Below are 20259 nucleotides of genomic sequence, written 5' to 3' on the forward strand. Positions count from 1 at the left end.
AATCTTTTTTCTTTAAAGTACATCAGAGCAAGAGAATTTTTATTTTCTTTGAAAACACAACGCACTGAGGTGACTCCAGAGTTCCTGCCGTTGTTGAGTGCTTAACCTCTAAAATGAGGGATTTGTATTTTCTCCAAAGCATTAGAATAGAATGAGCTATGTCAGTTTTATTAAAAGAACAGGTCCAAGTACCAGCACACTTTCATAGTTTGTTTTTTTTCTTTATTGTTGTAGGGGAATTTTAGGAGAGAATATCTATTTAGGTATATATTACCCATTTTCGTTTGCAGCTGATTTTGTACTCAAGGGCCAAGTACTGTGTTTCTTCAGGCCTTTCTTTAGATCTGTATTTGAAAATGTGCATCTTAGTTTAGTTTCTCAGCATGGGGCACTGCTTTTTCTTCTGAGCATCCAGACCTTTAGGAAATCTCTAGAAGTCAATCACAGGGGTGCCTAATAGCTGCCCATTCACCTGGTTAGTAAAGAAGAATATTTTATTTTTTTTTTTTTTAAGAATATTTTTCTATCATGGTGGCAAGCTTTGTGCAGCTGGCTCTGCCATGTTCATCCCTTTAAAGGTTTACTAAGATGCAAGACATCAGGCTGTGTTGTAGGTCAAGTTCTTGGTGGTCTGCAGTACATGAACTAGTGGTAACCTTTTTTTTTTCCGAGGGTGGGAGCTAGCAATTTATGTGGAATACAGCAATGAGGAAAGACGGAAAACAAGTAATATGCATAGCATTGTAGTAGAATTTGGAAGCACAAAACAGGGAATTACAGATATTTGAGGTTAAACTACTTTTGATGTAGAAAAGAGGCTGAAATCTTGGTCTCTAATCTGATAGAGCATTCTGGAAGAGGACAAAGAAGAAAATCTCTCCCTCCCCTCAGGATGTTGAACATTGCAAGGAGATTCAACTTTGTCCTGCCAGCCGCCTTATTCTTCCCTTTGTTTATTACAGGCTTAAATAAGATCCCTGAGAAAGCTGTTAGTATTGTCACATCACATTAAACCAAATCAAACACATGGCTGCAGGGAAATCGCTGGAACTCTTAATGATTTATTAAGAGAAGCGTAACTACTATGTGTTAACCATACTGGAATGTAGTATTTTGTACTAAGTACTGTATTTAAGATGTATTTAATGCATTTGTGCTGTTTGGCCTAGTTCTGTTTCTGTGGGAAATGTAGCCATACAGTTACATTATTTCCTGGCTCTCCGTCTGTTAACTTTGGGATGAATCTATTAGTTTTCCCAGTTGATTGCTTGCTTTCTTTTCAGAAAGAGAGGGAAAATAAATTTAAAATCTTTTCATAGCCTTGGCTTTTTTGTCAGAACAAAAAAATCTAGGTTTTGCCTCATGGGTTTGACAGCGTGCATATTTATGACAAATGTAGGAATTTTCTATCCCATTAAAGTTTCAACAGATAATTTCAGCAGCTAGTCCTTCAGAACAAAATAAATGCTGTAAGTTTGTAAAGAGTCATTAAAAGCTCTTAAGCCTTTAATAGAATATGCTACCTTTCATTCAGCCTTTAAATAGCATAGCCTGATTTCCTTGCCAGGTATGTACAAGAGAGTTTTTTTGGCCAGCCACTTCTTTCAACAGTAGCTGAATAACAACAAAAGAACTTTGACAGTTCAATCCTAGTTAGTGAGTGTTGCAAAAGAGAGGCAAAAGCAGTGAAACAGAGGGTCAGAGCATGTGTAAGTATTGGCTGGCAAGAATCCCATTGACTTGTATTATAAAATACCCAGTGGGTATATTTTAAAAAAAAATAGGGTAATTGTTTTGAGAGTTTTATCAGCTCTCTGTTGATCTGGGATATTTTTGGCAGCTTCATATATTCAGTAACGTTCTGTAGTGAAATATGAAAAATTAATTCAGTGGATATGATGTACAAAACATTAGTAAAATACGGCATTTTCCTGAAGCTTGTTTGTTATAATCCGTATAACAATGGGGAAATGTACTATTCCTGTGCAGTAGAGATGAATCTTAATATTCTTAACATAATTTTTCATTATTTTTATTTTAAATCTTGAGATGTTTTTAGTTTTGAGTTTTGGTGAGCTGTAGATTTTACTTTAAAATATGGGGTGCTCATGTGCTGTGTTCATGGAATCACAGAGTGGTAAGGGGCTGGAATGGACCCTAAAGTTCATCCAGTCCCAAAACCCCCTGCCATGGACAGGGATACCTCCCCCTAGACCAGATTACACAAGGCCTTCTCCATTTTTGGATACTGCCAGGGTTGAGGCAATGCTTCATTGTAAGAAAACACATAAAAAGAAAATTATATTATCTGAAAAAAAATAGAAAAACAAAGAATAATCATGAGAACAAAATCCCAATATTAGATTTATAGAAAAATCTTTTTCTCAGAGAATTTCTTGGAATATAAATGCCTCAGCAGATAAATATTTAGTCTTTAAGACTATAACAAAATTGCAGGTTGCATTTTGAATTGTAGCTGGATTTACAGAACTAAAATAGAAATCATAATATCTGGAGGGGTTTCTTTCAAAGCCTGTTTGTTTTATTCCACATTTTTCTTCATATGAAATTCTACATAAGCCCACCAGAGACTTTCAGATTGTTTATAATACAACGTCATATTTAATTTTTCAATTTTAAAAGAACAGTAGGATCTAGCAAGAAGTAACAAGCAAGGAGCATTTGTGTACAAACTGCAATGTTTCTTCAGGCCAAAAGGTCTTCTATTACATAGAGCATGCAAGTTTTACCACTAAAAGTAGTTTGCTATCGTGTGTAACTTCAAATAAGAGGTGATAATACAAATGGCTGATTTGAAAGTCTTTTCATGTCCATAATTTAGTTTTGTTGTTTTTTTCTTTCTCTCACTAACTCTAATATTAAAGTGTGACAGAAGGAGTTGAACAGACATCTGAGAGGAAGAAATCTTCCTTGTTGCAGGGCTGTTCTCTGAGTGTAGGTTTTGACCCAGAGGAAGCCTAGTTAGCTTCACCAGAAACAGGACTAATGGAAGGCTCTAGCTTCTGACCCGCAGTGGAATAGTAAAGAGGTGCTGGCCCTCCTGGTGGGAACTGTTTGTTTTTTTTTTCCACAGCCACAAATTGTGGCCCTGTCTAGACAAATGCTGCCCAGGAATTTGGGAGTGAAGGATTCTTCCTGTAGAAGAAATTCCAAACTCCCTTGGAGTACACACCTTGTGATGGCAGCGGTGTTGTCTTTGATGAGGTGACTGGTAAAGCCTGATAGATATTGCCATGGAACTGCACAGCCCCTCAGCTGGGCATCCTCTAGTTATGTTCAAAGCATTTTACAACTTCATATAATGCATGCAAATGATGCTCAGCAAATAATCAGGGAACTAGAACACAGCAGCCGTCTCTTTTGTGTATCCATTTTCAATAATTAATTTGGTATCCTGTGACTTTTAATTGTGAGAAGGGTGATGCTAGTTCTACAGCTCCTAAGTTCAGTATGATCAGAACAAAAGCTTTTTTGTTCCTAAATGCGAGACGAGTACAGCTATTCCCAATTATACCAATATGAAATAAACTGTAGAGGTGTAAAATTTAATTATAACCATTAAAACTTTATACCAGTTGTTACTGTTGGTAGGTCAGACAGCTTACAGACTTCAAGGAATCATTTTTTATGGAGCATTGTTTTTCAAAGGACATTAGAGCTCCGGGTACAAACCATTGAAGAAATGCATCCTTGAGCTACAAACTGCAGTATCATTAATGTTTGCATAGTACTGGAAAAGTATTAACAATTTTTTTTTCTTACAATCAGTACTTTTTTTTCCCCAAGTGTAGGTGTGTATTAGGTTGTCTTCAGAGTCTGTATGAAACAGTGTGTGCAGATCCTGTGGCTGGCTCTCAGGAGTTGCATCCACAAGTCACTGTAAAATAGATTTAGAATTCTGTTATTGATTACACTTTCACAGTCAAGCAATCACGATACTTCATTAGGTTTATTTTTCACTAGCATATAAATGGATTTTCTATAATGAGACAGCTATGGGCTGCTACTCAGTGTGCGTTTCGCAATATAAGCCTGAGAAGGCTAATTCCCCCACTGAACTCAGTCTTTGAAAACAGTTTTGGGAAACCACAGATCTATTCCTTGCCTGCTGGAGAAAGAACACGTGTGAGGCTGTGGAAAATGGCATTGATTATTTTTGGAATTAACAGTGCACAGAAAGAAGACAGAAATTGTTATTGTGGAGGAGCTGCAGAATTCCTGATAGGAATTCCTGCTTTTCATGCCGGCTTGTCATGTACCTTTCTTTCTCTGTCCGCTAAAGGACTCCTCAGACATTCCTGCAGAGACCAGGGCAGTGTCCTGCTCCATGTGTGACCTCAGGTCACCTCTCTGCTGTCATGTCTTACAGCAGCAAGATGATGACCCACAGGTACTCATTGGTACTTGGGCTATTCCATCTGTTTTGTCTGCTTCTGTGCTTATTCTATCAGTGCTCTGGAAGAGAAATGACCCTGACAAGTGTGTGTGTTGCTTGGCATATTAAGCATGAAGATTGTGAGTGCTGTTGTAAAGCTGATAGCAATAATTAGCAATACGTCTCTCTTTGAACTCACCTTTTCCCTTAAGCAGGACTGTTCTCTAACTGTGGTAGCAGTGATATTGAGGCAAGGTCAGCCACTGCTGAGCTCCCAGCTCTGCTTCATGAGCTCCTTGCCGGTTTTTGGCAGGGCAGTGTCCTCCCCCCACACCTGTGCCGTGAACAGGGAACCATGGCACTGCTGAGAGCCTTGACCCATTTTCAGGTTATGCAAGTCCCCAAGGCCCTTCTAATTCAGTGAGATGAATTCCCTTTTAGAAGGTGCTGAGGACAAACAAAACACTTTATTGGGGACAAGTTTGGGGACCAGCAGCAGTTAGAGAGCTAGGCCTGGATTTCACACTACACTGTTACAGTTTCAGTGATGAAAGCCAATTAAAACAGAGAAATGTTAGGTATTTTTGAAGGAATTTAATGTTGAATGTGTGTTAAATCACTGTTGTAGTGGAGGGATGCCTTCAAAGGCTGTTTCACACTGGGTGAGGATCTGGCTTTCTTTTCGTGTTGTCACAGTGCAGGTACCATGCACTGCAAGAAGCAGATGGCTGAGTTCTGCTCGGTGGCTTAGTCCTGGCCATGATTCACTCAGTGAGGCCCACAGGCAGGTCTGATAGCCTGGAGTTTTCACACAAAAGTTGGTGAACTTTTAGCCTTTTCAGAAGGTTTACTGAAATCTCTCTGAAACCAGTGCCTTGAGTTTTTGAAGAGCACCTGGCTTCGTTGTTTTGATCACAAAGGTGCTCAGTCTCACAGGTGAGTCACGGTGAAGATTTTTTCACGGGTCTGTTCCTTCCAGAGAATTGCACTAAACTCCAGCAGCAGGAATGGGAATTACATCCCTGAACCTACTGGTACACAGGGCCAGACGGTGCAGAGACAGAGTGCAGAGCTGCAGAGGCACACTTGGAAAGGTTACTGTGGATTTACCTGCAGTCAGACTATGGTCCCTGTGCTGAAATCTGCAGTATAGGTCATGCCAGTAAAGTACAAACTCTTCAAGCATGAGAAATCTTTTTTTTGTTTGCTTGCTCTGGAGTCATACCAGGTATCCTTGTCTCTCTTGAAGGGAGTGCTTCACTTCCAAGACTGTTTACTTTTGTCCTGCACAGTTACCTCAAATGGATGCTGGCTATTTTCTGATCTGGAGTAAATTCCTGTAACTCTCAGAGATAATAATTCTTTAATTAGATAACAATACCTTTATTTTTTGTGTTAAATTTATCTTTTTACAGTTATTCAGTGAAAAAATAAGTGGAGCAGAAGGAACAAAGTTAGATGAGGAATTTCAAGAGATGGAAAGGGTAAGAAAAGTCACATTATGTTTTTCAATATTAAGCTATTGCAGAATCAAAAATATTTCATGTCACAAATGATTGAATGGTATTGTAGGTTTACCTGGGGGAGAAAACCCTATGATGTGCTTCCAAACAGAAAGATAAATGGATAAATGCAAATTTGTCCTTGAGCCTTGTCAGCTCAGCCTAGGGAGAAGAGACACCCATAAAGGTTGTTTGAGCAGAGGATCAGGTTCCCCTGACACCTCTCCACAGTGAAAAGAAATTCCTCCAAGAAGGGTGCAGAGCATCAGGAGGAACCTTCCTCTGGCTGTGTGGGAGTTTAGAGGAATCTGCACTGTTAGTGAGGCTTTGTAAATATCACAAAGCCTTTGCATCTGATAAAATTAATGATAAAAATCTGGCTACTTGGGCTACGTTTTCTCCTGGTAAAAGATATTTTTTAGTTTAAATCCATGTTCAGAAATTTACATGAAATTGACATACTTGGTATCCACTGATAGGTTGTGTTGCAAATTAAACAATGTTACTGCCAGTTTCTGCTTTTACAATTATGTGGGTTTTTTAATTGCCTTTGCCTTTCTATGTGTTTTTTAATGTTCATAGTAGATTTACTTTTTTCTTTTTCAGAAAATTGATGTTACTAATAAAGCTGTAACAGAGCTTCTGTCCAAATCCACGGAGTATCTTCAGCCAAATCCAGGTAGGATAGGAACAATAGGTGGTGGATTTTGATGAACGTTGTTTCATTACTTGGAAATTAATTCTAGGTAAATAAAAGCTAATTAGGTCGCCATTGTGAGGTTTCTGTGTGGAATTCTGCAAAGTTCTTCTAAGCAAGAGGGAGATAGAGAGAGGAAGTTGGCTTTGGCTGTGCTTGTATCCTGCATTTGCTTTCTGCATTATCAAGGAGTTCACAAGCAGGACTATTTAAAGGAATGTGAGTGTTGGTGAATATTTGCCTGGAGAAATGATGCTTTTTCAGTTGAGAATAAAAGCTAGTTTCATATGACCCATATTGTTGAATGGAATCTTATTTCAACTTTGTACTATGAGATACTGACAACAAAAAAATCACCAGTCTGAGACGAGCTTTGTGACACTGCTCGTGAAATGATTTATTGCTTTAAGCAGATCAGTTTTAAAACTGGTTTTATCACTTTTTTATCTTTTTCTTTTTCTGTGTCCCTCTTAGCATACAGGGCCAAGCTGGGAATGCTGAACACTATGTCAAAGATCAGAGGACAAGTTAAAACCACAGGCTACCCCCAGACAGAGGGACTCCTGGGAGACTGCATGATACGGTATGGCAGAGAGCTGGGCGATGATTCTATGTTTGGTGAGTTTGTGCATCTCCTCTGCCCATATTTCAGCATAAAGTCCTTTACAAAGTATTGCTCACTGACATAACCTGTGTAGTTGGCCACTGCAGGTAAGAGGGAAAGTTGAGTGCAGGGATCAGGGGATCATTGATAACAGCTCAGAAATAGAATGCTCCTGCACATTTGTCCACCTCTGTTGCAGGTGGGTATGATAACACTGTTACTGATGCTGTCTGATATTAAGCATTTTAGTTTCTAAATTGCCAAACCTAAATAATTTAGGGTGATTCTTAAATGCAGTTAGTTTCTGTTAACCTTTATATAAAAATGGCTATACTCAATTTGAGAAGTAAACTCAGGGAAAAAATTCTTGTAGAAAGAAATAAACAGTAATACTGGATGATTTTTTTTGTTTTAGTAACGACCTATGCAAATACAGTAGGGTGAAAATTTTTTTCCCCTGATATCTGTCAGGGAACCCCAAAAAGTAATTCAGAGCAAAAGTTTTCCAGTTCCAGTTTTGTATAGAGGACAAGCATAACTTGCATTATTTTCTTTTTTACTCTTCAAGGGACTGCAGCAGGTACAAAGATACCTATTTGAAATGGCTATTTTAAAAGACTAATTTTCTGCTTTTACATATCTTGAGACATAAGAGCGTATTCTTTACCACAGGCCTTGCACTACTGGATGCTGGTGAGAGCATGAAGCAAATGGCTGAAGTGAAGGACTCTCTTGATATTAATGTCAAACAAAATTTTATTGATCCTCTACAGTTATTGCAGGACAAAGATTTAAAAGAGATTGGGGTAAGTTTTCCAGGGTAGAGCTTCACTTAGCAATAATCAGAGTCAAATCAAGCCCTAGTTTCCTGAGGTATTTTTCTTGAAAGCAATAAGGTAGATAAATTTTGTTGTAATAGATTTTCTCTCTAGCAAAACAATGGCAAAATCTGCTTAGAATCAATGCCTGACTATTTCTCCCTTGTCTAACTTATTCAGTTTGTTATATTGTTTGTACAGTCAGTACAAGCATAGTGAAGAGAATTAAATTCTTTTTTTTTTCTGCTGTTTTATGTTAATGAACATTTTTATTAATGCTTATGAACATGTGAGTGGGCTGTGATTTACTGCTAGTGATTATCCTATCTTACCATCTCTGTCAGTCTAAAGCTGTTTATAATGGAGAATGAATATAACTGTTAGAAAAGGCTTTTCAGAGTAAACACAGAATGATCTGAATAGTGTCATAAAGTGTTGAAGTGCCAAATAGGAAAAATACAGGACACTAAGAAACACATTTTTAACCTTTAGAGTTACGTTTTTCAGTGTTTTTGTTTATGCTGTGGCAATTCAAAGAAATCCTGGCAGTCTTTGTCTGAGTCTGTTGATTCCAGTGGATTTGGGTAATAAGCAAGTTAAAACCGTGGTGAAATGCAGAAATGAAAGTTACTTTATTTGTTTACACATAAATGAATGTGGAAAGCAGAACAAAAAGATAGCAGTAATGTCTGTAGCTGTCTCCTTTGAAGCATAACTGTTTTCAGTTGTGTTCTTCTGAACTGCTGAAAAGAAATTGTTTGATGTTAGCTTTAATGAGCATTTTGTACTGTCACTCGGCGTCCATTCTGTGAGTCTGTCAGTCCCAGGATTTTTGGCAGCAGAAAAGCTTGTGTAGTTTTATCAGATAGAAGTGTCAAGTTGATACCTAACAAGGGCACCAGGATTTGTTGGAGCAGTGCTTTATGAGGGGAATATAACCCTTTAACTTTTAGTTGTCATACTGCATATAATTCAAGATGTAAAATTGAATTATGTGTAGAATACGGTGACACACAAATATTTAGGTTGGATCCTGCTTCTCTCAACAGCTCAGAGAACCTGTACTGTTGCACATTTAGTGAGATCCCTGAGGTGGATGTCTAAGATAGGCAAATCAAGGCTGCCTGTACCCCAAGTGCTACCAAAGGGCCCTTTATTTAAAATTTCATACATGTATGTGGCCCTGGTGCTGCCTTGGGTCAAAGGGATGGATGTAAAAGCCTCTGAGCCTTGTATTTCTTTAAGTCTGCATATATTTGCATTCATCACTGGTATTTCCTTAGGTCACAGTGTGTTTGTTTGGGCATGTCCCATTTGGTCCTTCTCATAAATATTGTGTGTCTTTTAGCATCACTTGAAGAAACTGGAAGGGCGCCGCTTGGATTATGATTATAAAAAGAAGCGTTTTGGAAAGATACCGGATGAAGAAGTTAAACAAGCAGTAGAAAAATTTGAAGAGTCAAAGGAACTGGCTGAAAGAAGCATGTTCAATTTCTTAGAAAATGATGTAAGTCTGTGCTGCATCTTTGTTTGCTGCAGTACATCCTGGAGGGGCAAGTGTGTGGGATTGGTTAAGGCCAGTCCCATCCTTCACAGGAGGTAAGGTCTGAAAGCAGAAACTGTCTCTTCCTTCTTTTAAATCCCCTGTCAGAGAAGAAAATAATGCACAGCAGAGAATGGGAGAACTCAAGAACACAGGAATTTCTCCTGGAGATACAGTGACTCAGCCAAGATGGCCACAGAGGTCTCAAGCAGGACTAGCTGAGAGTAAAATGCAGTTTGGTCAGTGAGAGGCTGAAGGCTGGGAAATTGGTATAGTCAAGACCTGCTGCTGAAGGTACAAGCAAGGGCATGGTACCCTCTGAGCTTTCTGAATTTTAGCTCACTTATAGTCAAAACTTCACTGCTGATAATGGAGTCTCTGAATGATTTTAGCTCGGAAAATCATTACTATTACTCTTTGGCTCTGCAAAGTCCATAGAGTAAGTTTGTGGCTTGGGCTCAGGTATGTGGGCTTTGGCTCAGAGTCCAAGTCCATCATGAAATTATGTCTAAATAAGGAGCAGCTGTGGCCATTCAGGATAATCCTCTCTTCTGTCCACACAGAGAGGAATAGCAGGATGTGCTTTCTCTTGCATAATCATGGAATTGTAGGAAAAGAGAGCTGGACCTATTTGGGCTTGTTCCAAAGTTTTGTCTTCTCCTGTAGGTGCAGCATCACAGAAAATACATAAAGTAAAGAGTGTGCTGTCTTCTGTGAGCAAACTGCAACAGTGAGGAGCTGTGAAGTGGGAATATTAAACTGCAAACAGCTTCTCTCTCTGTGCACACCCAGTTATAAACCAGCCTGTAGCTCTTGAACTGTTTGTAAGTGGGACACATTTGTTACAGCAGTGTGTAGTGTAAGGCACTTCAGCCTCTTGCTGTTTTACCAGTGTAAGTTAATGAGGGCAGCAAAAGCTGAAACATGCTCTTACCAACAATTTCAGCACTGTTCCACTGTAGGCTCTACCAGTTGCCTGGCTGCAGTGGATGTGTGTTTTATAATTCTGTCTTGCATGGGCAGCTGAGAAATGTTTCAGGTACTGTTTATCATTAGTCAGAGATCCAAACGGAGGATAAAAGAGTTCAGGAATTCAGCTGGTTCAGCTCAGCCACTAGAAAACAGATGAGTTAGTATAAGTAATTCTGCCTTTGGGAGGGGGGGAACTGGATATCCCTCTGAAGTTTTTTCTATACCCATTTCCTTTTGTTTCTGTTAAAAGAAAACTCTGTGTTCTTCCCCTTCCATTTTCATGCTGACCCAATCTGTCTGTCCTTCTGAAACTTCTCATTACAGCCTTGGTGTCTAACCCAAAATGGTCTCACTGTGTTTGTAGAGATCTTAACTGCAATCGCTTCCTTCTGATCCTTTCCAGTTCCCCAAGTCTCCCTCTCTTGGTCTTCTTGCCCTGAAGTCTGTTCTCTGAGCTCTGGTTCCCAGCCATTTTGCCAGGTTCCTTTCCCAGGCTCAATCCTGATCCCCACCTTTCTCAGGTTTATGCACAGCCGGTTCCAGACCTCCCACATTGACACTGTTGCAGGCACTTCTTATCAGATGCATCTTCCTGCCATTCCCACACAGCCAGTCCCAGGTTCATCTTCCTAAGTAGCTTTTAGTCCCTCAAGTTTCTCTGCCTCTTTCCCAGTCTCTCTTTCTCTTTCTCCTAATCCACAGTTCCATATTTCTCCTGGCTCATAGTTGTCTTGTTTGGACAGTCCTTTATCCGTTTTCTCTGATCACACATCCAAACCCCAGGCACTTTGTGTGTTGTCCTCAGCTGTTTGTATTACTCTCTTCTGACTCTGATGGGATTGTATCAGCTGTTGGTTTGGTTCTGTGCATTTCTTTTCTCTGTGCTATGTGACAGTGTTTGGCTCTCTTGGAGTCCTGGCAGAAATTTTAATGATCTTCTTAACTGAGTAAAAGCAGACAAAGTATAGCACAAAACTGCCATGGGTCCATAAAACATTTGTAGAAAGTTTACTCAGATATTTTCTTATGATCCAATGTCTGAAGACATCATGATGGAATGGAAAGATGTCAGACTTCTTGGGGTCTGTCTTCTTAACGTTGTCTTGAAGAAGACAAATATCTGTTACTGCTCCATACCCCATACAGCTTGAACTTTTCAGCTTGTGTTAGGGGAATGAGATTATTTTTTACCTCATGAATAAAAACATTTTGCTTTTTCTTTCTCCTTCACATTCTCCCTTTCCTCATCATTTATATTTTTGAATGATTGGCTAATATGTTTTAAATCCAAGTAGATAAATCATGTTTCATTTATCAGTTTATAAATGCTGCCATCTAGTGAGGTAAGTCTAGATCATTTCAGAACTGCACTTTGTAAACATTGATAATAAACACTAATGGGTCTGAGTCATTAGAGCTGTCACAGTGTAATTTCTTCCAGCATTGATCAGAAAAGCTCCACTTTCACCTGCTAAGGGGTCATGTCCTATTAAATGTTTTGGGCTTGGGTGTTGACAGACAGCTGGCTTGGAAGTTGAAAGCAGAAGGGATTTGCACATTGTGAAAGGAAATGACTCAAGGACCCAGCCCTGAGTTAGTGAACTAGAAGTTGCACCTCGGTTTTGTTCAGTTTCCAACTGGCAGTTTCTATGATAGAATCACATGTGCTCTTTTCCAATAACCTCTACAAGGTACTGTGGTCTTTTTGAGATACCAGATCTGTTTTAAATGATCTGTTTGTTTATCCTTCTGCTGAATGTACTGCAGTGCCCTTACAACTATTTTCCTCTCTGTCTTTCAGGTAGAACAAGTCAGCCAGTTGGCTGTGTTTGTAGAAGCAGCACTAGATTACCATAAACAATCCACAGAAATTTTGGAGGATCTGCAGAGCAAGCTACAAAACCGGTAAGACAGAATCCCTCAGAAAATGTTGGACCCTTTTTACAGCTGAGGTTCACAACGTTGGAAAGTCACTGAAGCAAGAGATCTTGTAGCACCAGCTCCCAGATGGACATTTGCTGTGTTCTGTGCCAGACTGAGCTCCATGGCTTTAAACCCCTGCCACCTGGCAGCTTCTTGCTGTGCTTGGGAGACTTTAGTATAACACTGGATCTGCCCAGGGATCTCTGAGTGTGTGCAGAGTCTCTCCCATCTGTGGAGGTTAATGGGAACAGCCTCCCTTTGTTTAGAGGTTTATTTCAACTTGCATGCTCTGAGTTGTGTTTTGGAGGATTTGCTTGGGAGTTGGCCTGTTTTTATTGAGATTAAGGGGTATAACAAAATTCTGCAGCACAGTAAGGAACCAGCCAGCTGGCCAGGAGCAGAGCTGTGCTGTAACACATGTATGAAAAGCCCAGGTACTTTGTGTCAGCCTAAGAAAAGGGAGAAATGCTGCTGTCATTAATGTGTTACTGCGAGACCCAGAAACCTGTGTGTCACTGTGGTGTAGGCTGAGTCAAGAAAACTGCTTGGGGCTTTCAGCTCAGGGTGTCTGTGGCAGCTGTGAGCTTGGGCATGTGGCAGCTGTGTCTGCAGACACCCTGTGCCATCCCAGTTGGAGGGGCCAGGGAGACTAGGAACTCTCAGCTGGGGCACACACAGCAAGAGGTACTAGCCAGTTTTACTGGCTAAATGGTGTTTTCCTGTTTTCCCTAATAAAAAGACCATGTGTGAGATGCAGTCCCTGGGTCTCTGTCCTGGATGTGTTTTTCTATATGTCATTTGCAGCTGAGCTTTCCACAGAGCTCATTCCTGCAACTTGTGCTGCACTCAGTGGCAGCTGTGGGTGCTCATCACTTCTCAGACTCAGGCTGTTAAGCTTTCTGCCTTTGTCAGCAGGACCAAAGTATTAAAAAAATTAGAGATTTGTTGAAATTCAAGTATTGCGTGAGAATAGAGTAGCTTTTAGTAAAAACACACATTCCCCCCCAAAAACCCCAAAACAAACCTACCAATCAAAAAACCCCAAAACAAACCAACCAATCAAAAAACCCAACACCATAAAACCAAAACACAAACCAACCAAAACCAGCACTAAAACCAGCAGAAGATTTTCTGTCTCCACCTTTCAAACAGCAAAGCACTTAACCTGAGCTTAAGTTTTTTAAGTATTTCTTCCTGAGTAAATCTCTTGCTGCTCTTCTCTGTGTTACAGAATAAATGTAGCATCTAGTCGGCCTAAGCGTGAATTTAAGCCAAAGCCTGTAATAACTACAACTCTGGAAATTGGTGATAATCAGCAGCACAATGGGATTGCCTATAGTTCTTCAATAAAATCATCAGGTGAGTCTGTCACCACAGAATTAATGTGTCTTTAGATGTTTTGCCAGATTTTTGCTTGAGGTATTTTACCATGAAAACAGTGGATCCATCAGGCATCAATATCTGTACATCTGACTCCAGATTGTTTCCCAGATTCCAGAACAGAATTGTGAAGTAGAGTTCTTCTCAACAGACTACTAATTTCTTCTTCCCTCCAGTCTTCTTCCTTTTTAAAGGTTGTTGGGAGAGAAATGAGAGAACTAAAAGTGAAAGAATAAAGCTTGGAGCTGTAACTTCATGCTCCTTCTAATGTCTTTAATTTTCTTGCACTGTGCTACAAGAGCAAATCATTATACAATCCGTACTGAAGGGGATTTGCAGCAGTTTGGCAGCATAAACCCACCCAGCAAGATCTGATTCCTCGATTTGTTTGAAGCTCCCTGTGCTGCCTGAATGCTCAGAGGAGTTTTTGTGTTGCTGTCAAATGTGGGATGGAGGGAGACAACCCCCTCTGCACATTCTCTCAGGCCACACCAGTCATTCCTAAGACTTGTGACACAAGGGCACATTTCATCCAAAGCACTGGAGATGTTTGCAGGGGTCAGTAACCTCCTTGGTATTTTCACAGCACATCTGGATGAAAGTAGCAAAAACATAGCAACTTTATTAAAAATCACCATAAAATTTTTTGGCTCTATCAACTACTTACCAAGTTATATAGGATTTTTTTGCCTGTTTTGCATGTGCAGGGAGAAAGGAGAATCAGATTCAGCATTTGTATATAAATTAGTGTGTCAAACCACATTACAGTGGTTTATCATTTCCATCCAGCAGTTGTTCCAAGATTTTCTTTAAGGATAATCAGTCCTGCCTTTGGGAGAAAGATGATGACTTCTCCAGGTTGCTTCCATCCCACTTAGTTAAAGAAAAATTGCAGTTTTAATGAGCTGAAGTTCAGTGAAAACTGGAAAATGAATGGCCACTGGTCACTAGGATAGGGAAGGAGTGAGGCACTTCCACTCACTGCCTCCATTCATGGACTGTTGCACCAACTGTTTGCATATCACTGAATGAGGGGTTGTCACTGCTTCACTTGCTTAGTGCTGTCAGAATGGAAAAGAAATAAAACCACCATAAAAAAGATGAAAAAGAGAAATAGGAATAATTTTTGCCATACTGAAGTGTTGTTAATAACATTAGAAAGACCATGTATGCTTTTTTCCTCCTGAAGAAGCTGTGGGTGCTGTGCTTACCTCCCCAGTAGGTACAAATCATCACTGAAAACACTGTTCATTCTCTTTTGTTTTCCTATTCCTACTCAAACATTGTCCATATGGATTTCTCTGAAACTGCAGTGGACTTAATATGCCATGCTCATAAATGGGAAAACCTTTCTGTCCCTTTTTAAAATCAGAATCATGAAACAGATTCCATTTTTTTTTTTTATGATCTATGATTGAGAAATGAGAACCAGGTAGTTCTAAGCAAAACTGCTAAATATCTTTAAGTCTCCATGAGATGGGGAGGTAGCATTATAATCACCTTTTTTTTGTTTTCCACCATCTTATACAAACAAGTACTTCCATGCTTCATTTTCCCTGCTTCCATATTGACCCTATCTAAATACAGATCTTTGATTGCTCTGATGCCATCCCTCAGGTTAAGTAGTGTCTTGATACTCAGCAAACCCATGGAGATCTGCAGGACAGTTCAAAGCAAGATGTGACACATTCAGCACAACTGCCATGGTACACTTCTGAGAATGGAAATGACTTTTCCCATGTTCCACAATAGTTTTTCAACTATCAGCTTCTTGGAGCTGAAATAGTATTTTCCTTTGTATGGTCTCTAACATGTGAGGATTATTTACTACTTATGACTCGCACACATTTGCAGGGCTAGATTCATATAAACTTAATTTTTATGTTGCTGTGAGTTATTTGGCTGCTTTGAGTAAATGCAGATTAAAAAAAAATCTCAAGTTCTAATTCATTGTTATCCTCATTAATGAGCTGCAGCTGTGAGCATCATCTGGCTCATTTTAGAACTCTTTAATTGCTGTATTACATCATGCCTTTCACTCAGTTTGTTTGTCAGGTTTGACTATGATATGAAATATATGGATCTGGCTGCCACATGCTGGAATTTAACATAAGCATCTAAGTGTTTACTCACTTCAGCTATGAGGGAGACTGGGATTAATTATTTTAGCAAGCTTCCAGTTTGTGATTATTAAAATACAGTTTTGCTACTTGATGTATACAACATGGTACAGAAGGCAGAGTAGATGCAGGTACAGGCAGTAATACTCTCCCTTTGGGGAAAACAAACAAAAAACTCAAACCATCATTGAATGGCATTTTTGTTTAATCCTGTAACACCCCAGGAGTCACAGACAGCTTCTTTCTTACCCTGATTTTGTGCTGTCCAGATCTGAGTGGTCTGGAAATTAATGACAGTTCTTTTTTGACTGTGACAGGGAAGTAAACTAGAGAAATAAAGGAGGTTCATATGGAGTTGCAAATTAAGATAAACCCTTTTGGCAGAAATAGAAGAGTGCAATTTATTTAGCTGAAACCTCTGCAACATTTGTGCAAGTAGACAGCAAAAGGCTGGAGTGGTGCCAGCAGTTCTGTGATGTTAAGCAGTGTGTGTTGCAGACTGTCAGGCAGTGCTGCCCCCTTACCTTTGTCAGAAAAGCTTTGTGTCATTGGATTATACAGTAGCAGCAGCTGCCTGACTCTAATGAAGACTTTGACTGATCCTACAGCCTGGAGTGAAACCGGTTGTGCTGGCTGTGGCCATTATTTAAAAACCTTTCCAGGCTGCCAGACGTTTCTTTGCAGTTCTTTGGAGCTTAAAATGTACCAAATGCGATCCATGTCTGATCAGGTACCTCACTGTCAGAAATTAACTGGCTTGCAGTAACAAATTAGCCCCATCGGAGCAGGTGGTGAAGGCAAGGAACTCTGTCAATTATTGCCATCACTGCTTTCTGTTGACAGTTCTGGAGAGCTGGTACCAGTTCTACCTTGGCAAAGGCTGAAAATAACTCAGCTATTTTTAAACACAATCAGTCCATTCTTGGTTTTAAACATGATAAGTCCATTTTTGCTGGGCAACTGGCTCATTGTATCTTTTTCTGCTTGGAGTACTTCAGCAAGTATATGACAACCAAGCTTTCACCTGTACCAGTGTATTAGAGTAGCTCTAATTTAGTTGGGTCTTGTAGGACTTTATCGCTACACTGAGCCTTCCACAGGGAGAGGATGAGCGACCTTGTGACAGTGCTGCTCTGGGAAGGTTTGCTCAGTCTCTATCAGCACTTCTCTTCCATTGTTATAAATAAAAGCTTTCTTCTGTTGCCATCAAGGGTAAAATATACTCACAAAAGAGAAAAGAAATTCCTGCTTTCCAGTTTTAACACCAGATACTTCCCCCAATAGTATTATTGTCAGTTAAAAAGATGCTTTCACCTGTCTGTTCTCACTGAGTGATCACCACTGGTTCTTAGCCAGTTTCCTTTAGAGACTTCTCCTAATTCCTTTATCTAGAAAATGCTTGAGCATTTACTTTTTTTAATAGTTTCCTATGCATTACCATGATTAACAGATTAAAATGCATTTTTCCATTTTAGCTGTTATATCTGTGTTAATTATTGCATTACCAATTGCATGCAGGTTTACCCAGTAAAAAAATGATAGCTGGGAGAGTCGAGACTGGAATATTTGAGTATTGCTGCAATGTTCCCAATCAGAGAACCTGAATAATTTAATATAAGTACTAATGTTCTAGAGGTGTCATGCTATGAGGTGTGGTACTTCTCTTTACAAGGCAGCAGCATTAAGTCTTTTCTCCTATTCTTCATTTATAAATGTATTTCAAATTACCAGACTTTTACTTGGATACATTACAGATGCTGTTAAAAAATCTGTTATGGCTGAACTACAGTTGAACCATGGGCAAGTCCTTGACCACAGAGTTGAGCTTTACAATTTGAACATAATTTATTCTAATAAAATATATTGTAATTATTCATAAATATTAATGTTACATATACATTGGTGCCATAAATCCAAGCTAAATAATACTCCTCCATGAGAATGTCTTTTAAAAAGGTATTTACTGACTTACTGCATTAACAAGGTTAACTTTTTTTATGTTTAAGGGTGATTTGGAATTAAGATTTTAGGATAAACAATGCAAATCACAAGAACAGCCAGATACTGTACCAGAAAACTCTTTTCATCCCTAAAATAATTTGGCAGGCATCTTTGTTCCTACCATAGCCTTTGCTTTAGTTCAGATGGAGGATGTGTAAAATAAAGGACTGGAGCACATGAGCTCAGGGAGCAGCCTCACTCCTGCCAAGGCACATGTGGTGTGAAAATCCAGGTGTCTGCCTCAGGCTGCAGGGCTGTGTTTGTAGGACGGAGCGCAGGAGCCCCTGCCCTCTGGTAGGTATTCCCACAGGATCAGTGTACTGCAGGGCCATTTGTTTGAAGGATTCCTTGTCATTTCCCCTGTTGACTCTTCTGCTTCCTCAACCCCTGCCCTTCCCATTCCTCTGGCAGCTGCTCCACAGAGAGCACATGGGTTTTGACAACTGATTACTCCAACCCTCAGCTGGAGATAAACATCCTTTTGGGAGGGAAGGCAACTAGGAATGAAAGAGGAATAGCATCTGAACTTAAGGGACAAACAATTATGCTTGAAATTTATTATTACTAATCTTGTATTTTATATGTAGAAGCACAAGATGTTAATGAATGAAAGCAATGGAAAAGCTGTTGCTGTTGACATGACAGCAGGGCTACATTTCTGACCCCTTCTTTTGTGCTTAGTGGCTGGTGGGATGCTGTGAAGCTCATTTGATGTTGTTTTTTCTGTCACTGGGGCAGGTTCTTCAGTGCACATGGATCAACCTTGCTGCCAAGCTCTCTATGACTTTGAGCCAGAAAATGAAGGCGAACTTGGGTTTAAGGAAGGGGACATCATAACTTTGACCAATCAGATTGATGAGAATTGGTATGAGGGGATGTTAAATGGAGAGTCTGGCTTCTTCCCCATTAATTATGTTGAAGTGATAGTTCCCTTGCCTCAGTGATTGTGTCATTCGAGCTGTGAACATGATTTCATGACTGAAATGGATTCACAAATGTTCTGTCAGTGTGGCATTCTGTGAAAGCCTTGCTATTTGACTGACTTACTGACTTTTGTATGCGTCTTTTTAAAATGTATTTATTTTATATTCAAAAAAATTTCACCTTCCCTGATTTGTCAACCTGCAAAAAAACCCATACCCAGTTTTTTTGCTTTGTGCCTTGAAGATCACTGTATGAAGTGTTTACTGGTTGCTCACTGTTGCTCCAAAAATGCATTTCCTTGCTATTATTGTATGTGGATTATTTTTTATCTTTGGCTGCAATGATTTTACTATTGAAAACCATTTAAAAAAATACTGTTAGTGAAGCTAACTGTAACCAGTTCCTAAGTTACTGATGTCATTGAGCTGTTTTCATCTATCACACTGTAATTTATTGTGAACAAGTTAATTCATCTTTTGCATTGTATGTTGACAAAAGGCAAAGTGGTTGTTGTCAATATTAAGATGATGTACTAAGTACAAGTTCTCAGCATTGAAAATTGGTATAATTTACTGATCAAACTGAATAAATATTTCTGTGGGATAAGAACAGCGGTTGCTGCTTCTGTACTGATGGTTCTGGCACTTGTTTGAGCAGGAGGCCACTTTTGCTGAATAGATCAGCTTTCAGTGACAAAAACAATGCCAAGTTAAAAAAATACATAAGAAAGTATTTGTTTTATGAAGCCTCTGCACTGCAATTTCACTAATCTTGCTACTTCTCTATTGTTTGTTTAGCATTTATGTCTGTTAACATCTTTTTCTAGCAGAAGAAAAAAAAGAAGAAATTCCTTGGAACTAAGTACAAACTGCTCCTAGTTCCACAGGGTTTGTATAGAACTCCAGTGAGAGAAAGGGGGTGACTAGCAATGGTGGCTACTGCACACAAATGAAAAGTCAATACATTTCTATTTCTTATATTTAGTTGAAAGGGATGGAAAGGAGGAGAAAGAGGAGAATAGGCAGTGATGGAAAGACATGTAATAACTAAAAATATACCAGAAAAGCCTCAAAATTCAGGAAGAATTCTGGTATCAGAAGTACTTATTCAAATGATGATAGGAAAACAAAGTGATTCTATTTACCATCTCTTGCTTTGCTTAGTAATGTAGTAGTGACTAAACAAAGTGAGGAGCCCTGGAGGAAGATGTAGTCTTTTGCCAATTGCTCTCCATACAAGACAAATTGATGAGAAGAGAGCTGAATTCTTTATGGGCAAGCTGTCTACTGGATTCCTCTTAAGCTCATAACAGTTCAGCTCTAGTTGAAGGAAGTAGTAAATATAAACAGGAGAGCAGAGTGCATTGCTGAAGGTTTCTT

At 39.4% G+C, this 20259-nt stretch overlaps 1 protein-coding gene across 1 annotated transcript in view; it reads left to right on the forward strand.

Annotated features, from left to right (window-relative positions):
• The window catches only part of SH3GL3 (SH3 domain containing GRB2 like 3, endophilin A3), a 56799-nt gene extending 37310 nt beyond the window's left edge, over window positions 1-19489 (forward strand). Inside the window, 8 exon segments of the mRNA XM_066196399.1 lie at window positions 5812-5880; window positions 6505-6577; window positions 7070-7213; window positions 7872-8005; window positions 9366-9524; window positions 12334-12437; window positions 13687-13814; window positions 18695-19489. Coding sequence (XP_066052496.1) covers window positions 5812-5880; window positions 6505-6577; window positions 7070-7213; window positions 7872-8005; window positions 9366-9524; window positions 12334-12437; window positions 13687-13814; window positions 18695-18900 — 1017 coding nt within the window. The 3' untranslated portion in view covers window positions 18901-19489.
• Window positions 19490-20259: the final 770 nt, after the last annotated feature.

The sequence above is a fragment of the Chamaea fasciata genome, unplaced genomic scaffold (assembly GCF_029207755.1).
Source record: "Chamaea fasciata isolate MVZ Bird 193981 ecotype frontalis unplaced genomic scaffold, bChaFas1.0.hap1 SCAF_14, whole genome shotgun sequence".
In the NCBI taxonomy this organism is placed as follows: Eukaryota; Metazoa; Chordata; class Aves; order Passeriformes; family Sylviidae; genus Chamaea; species Chamaea fasciata.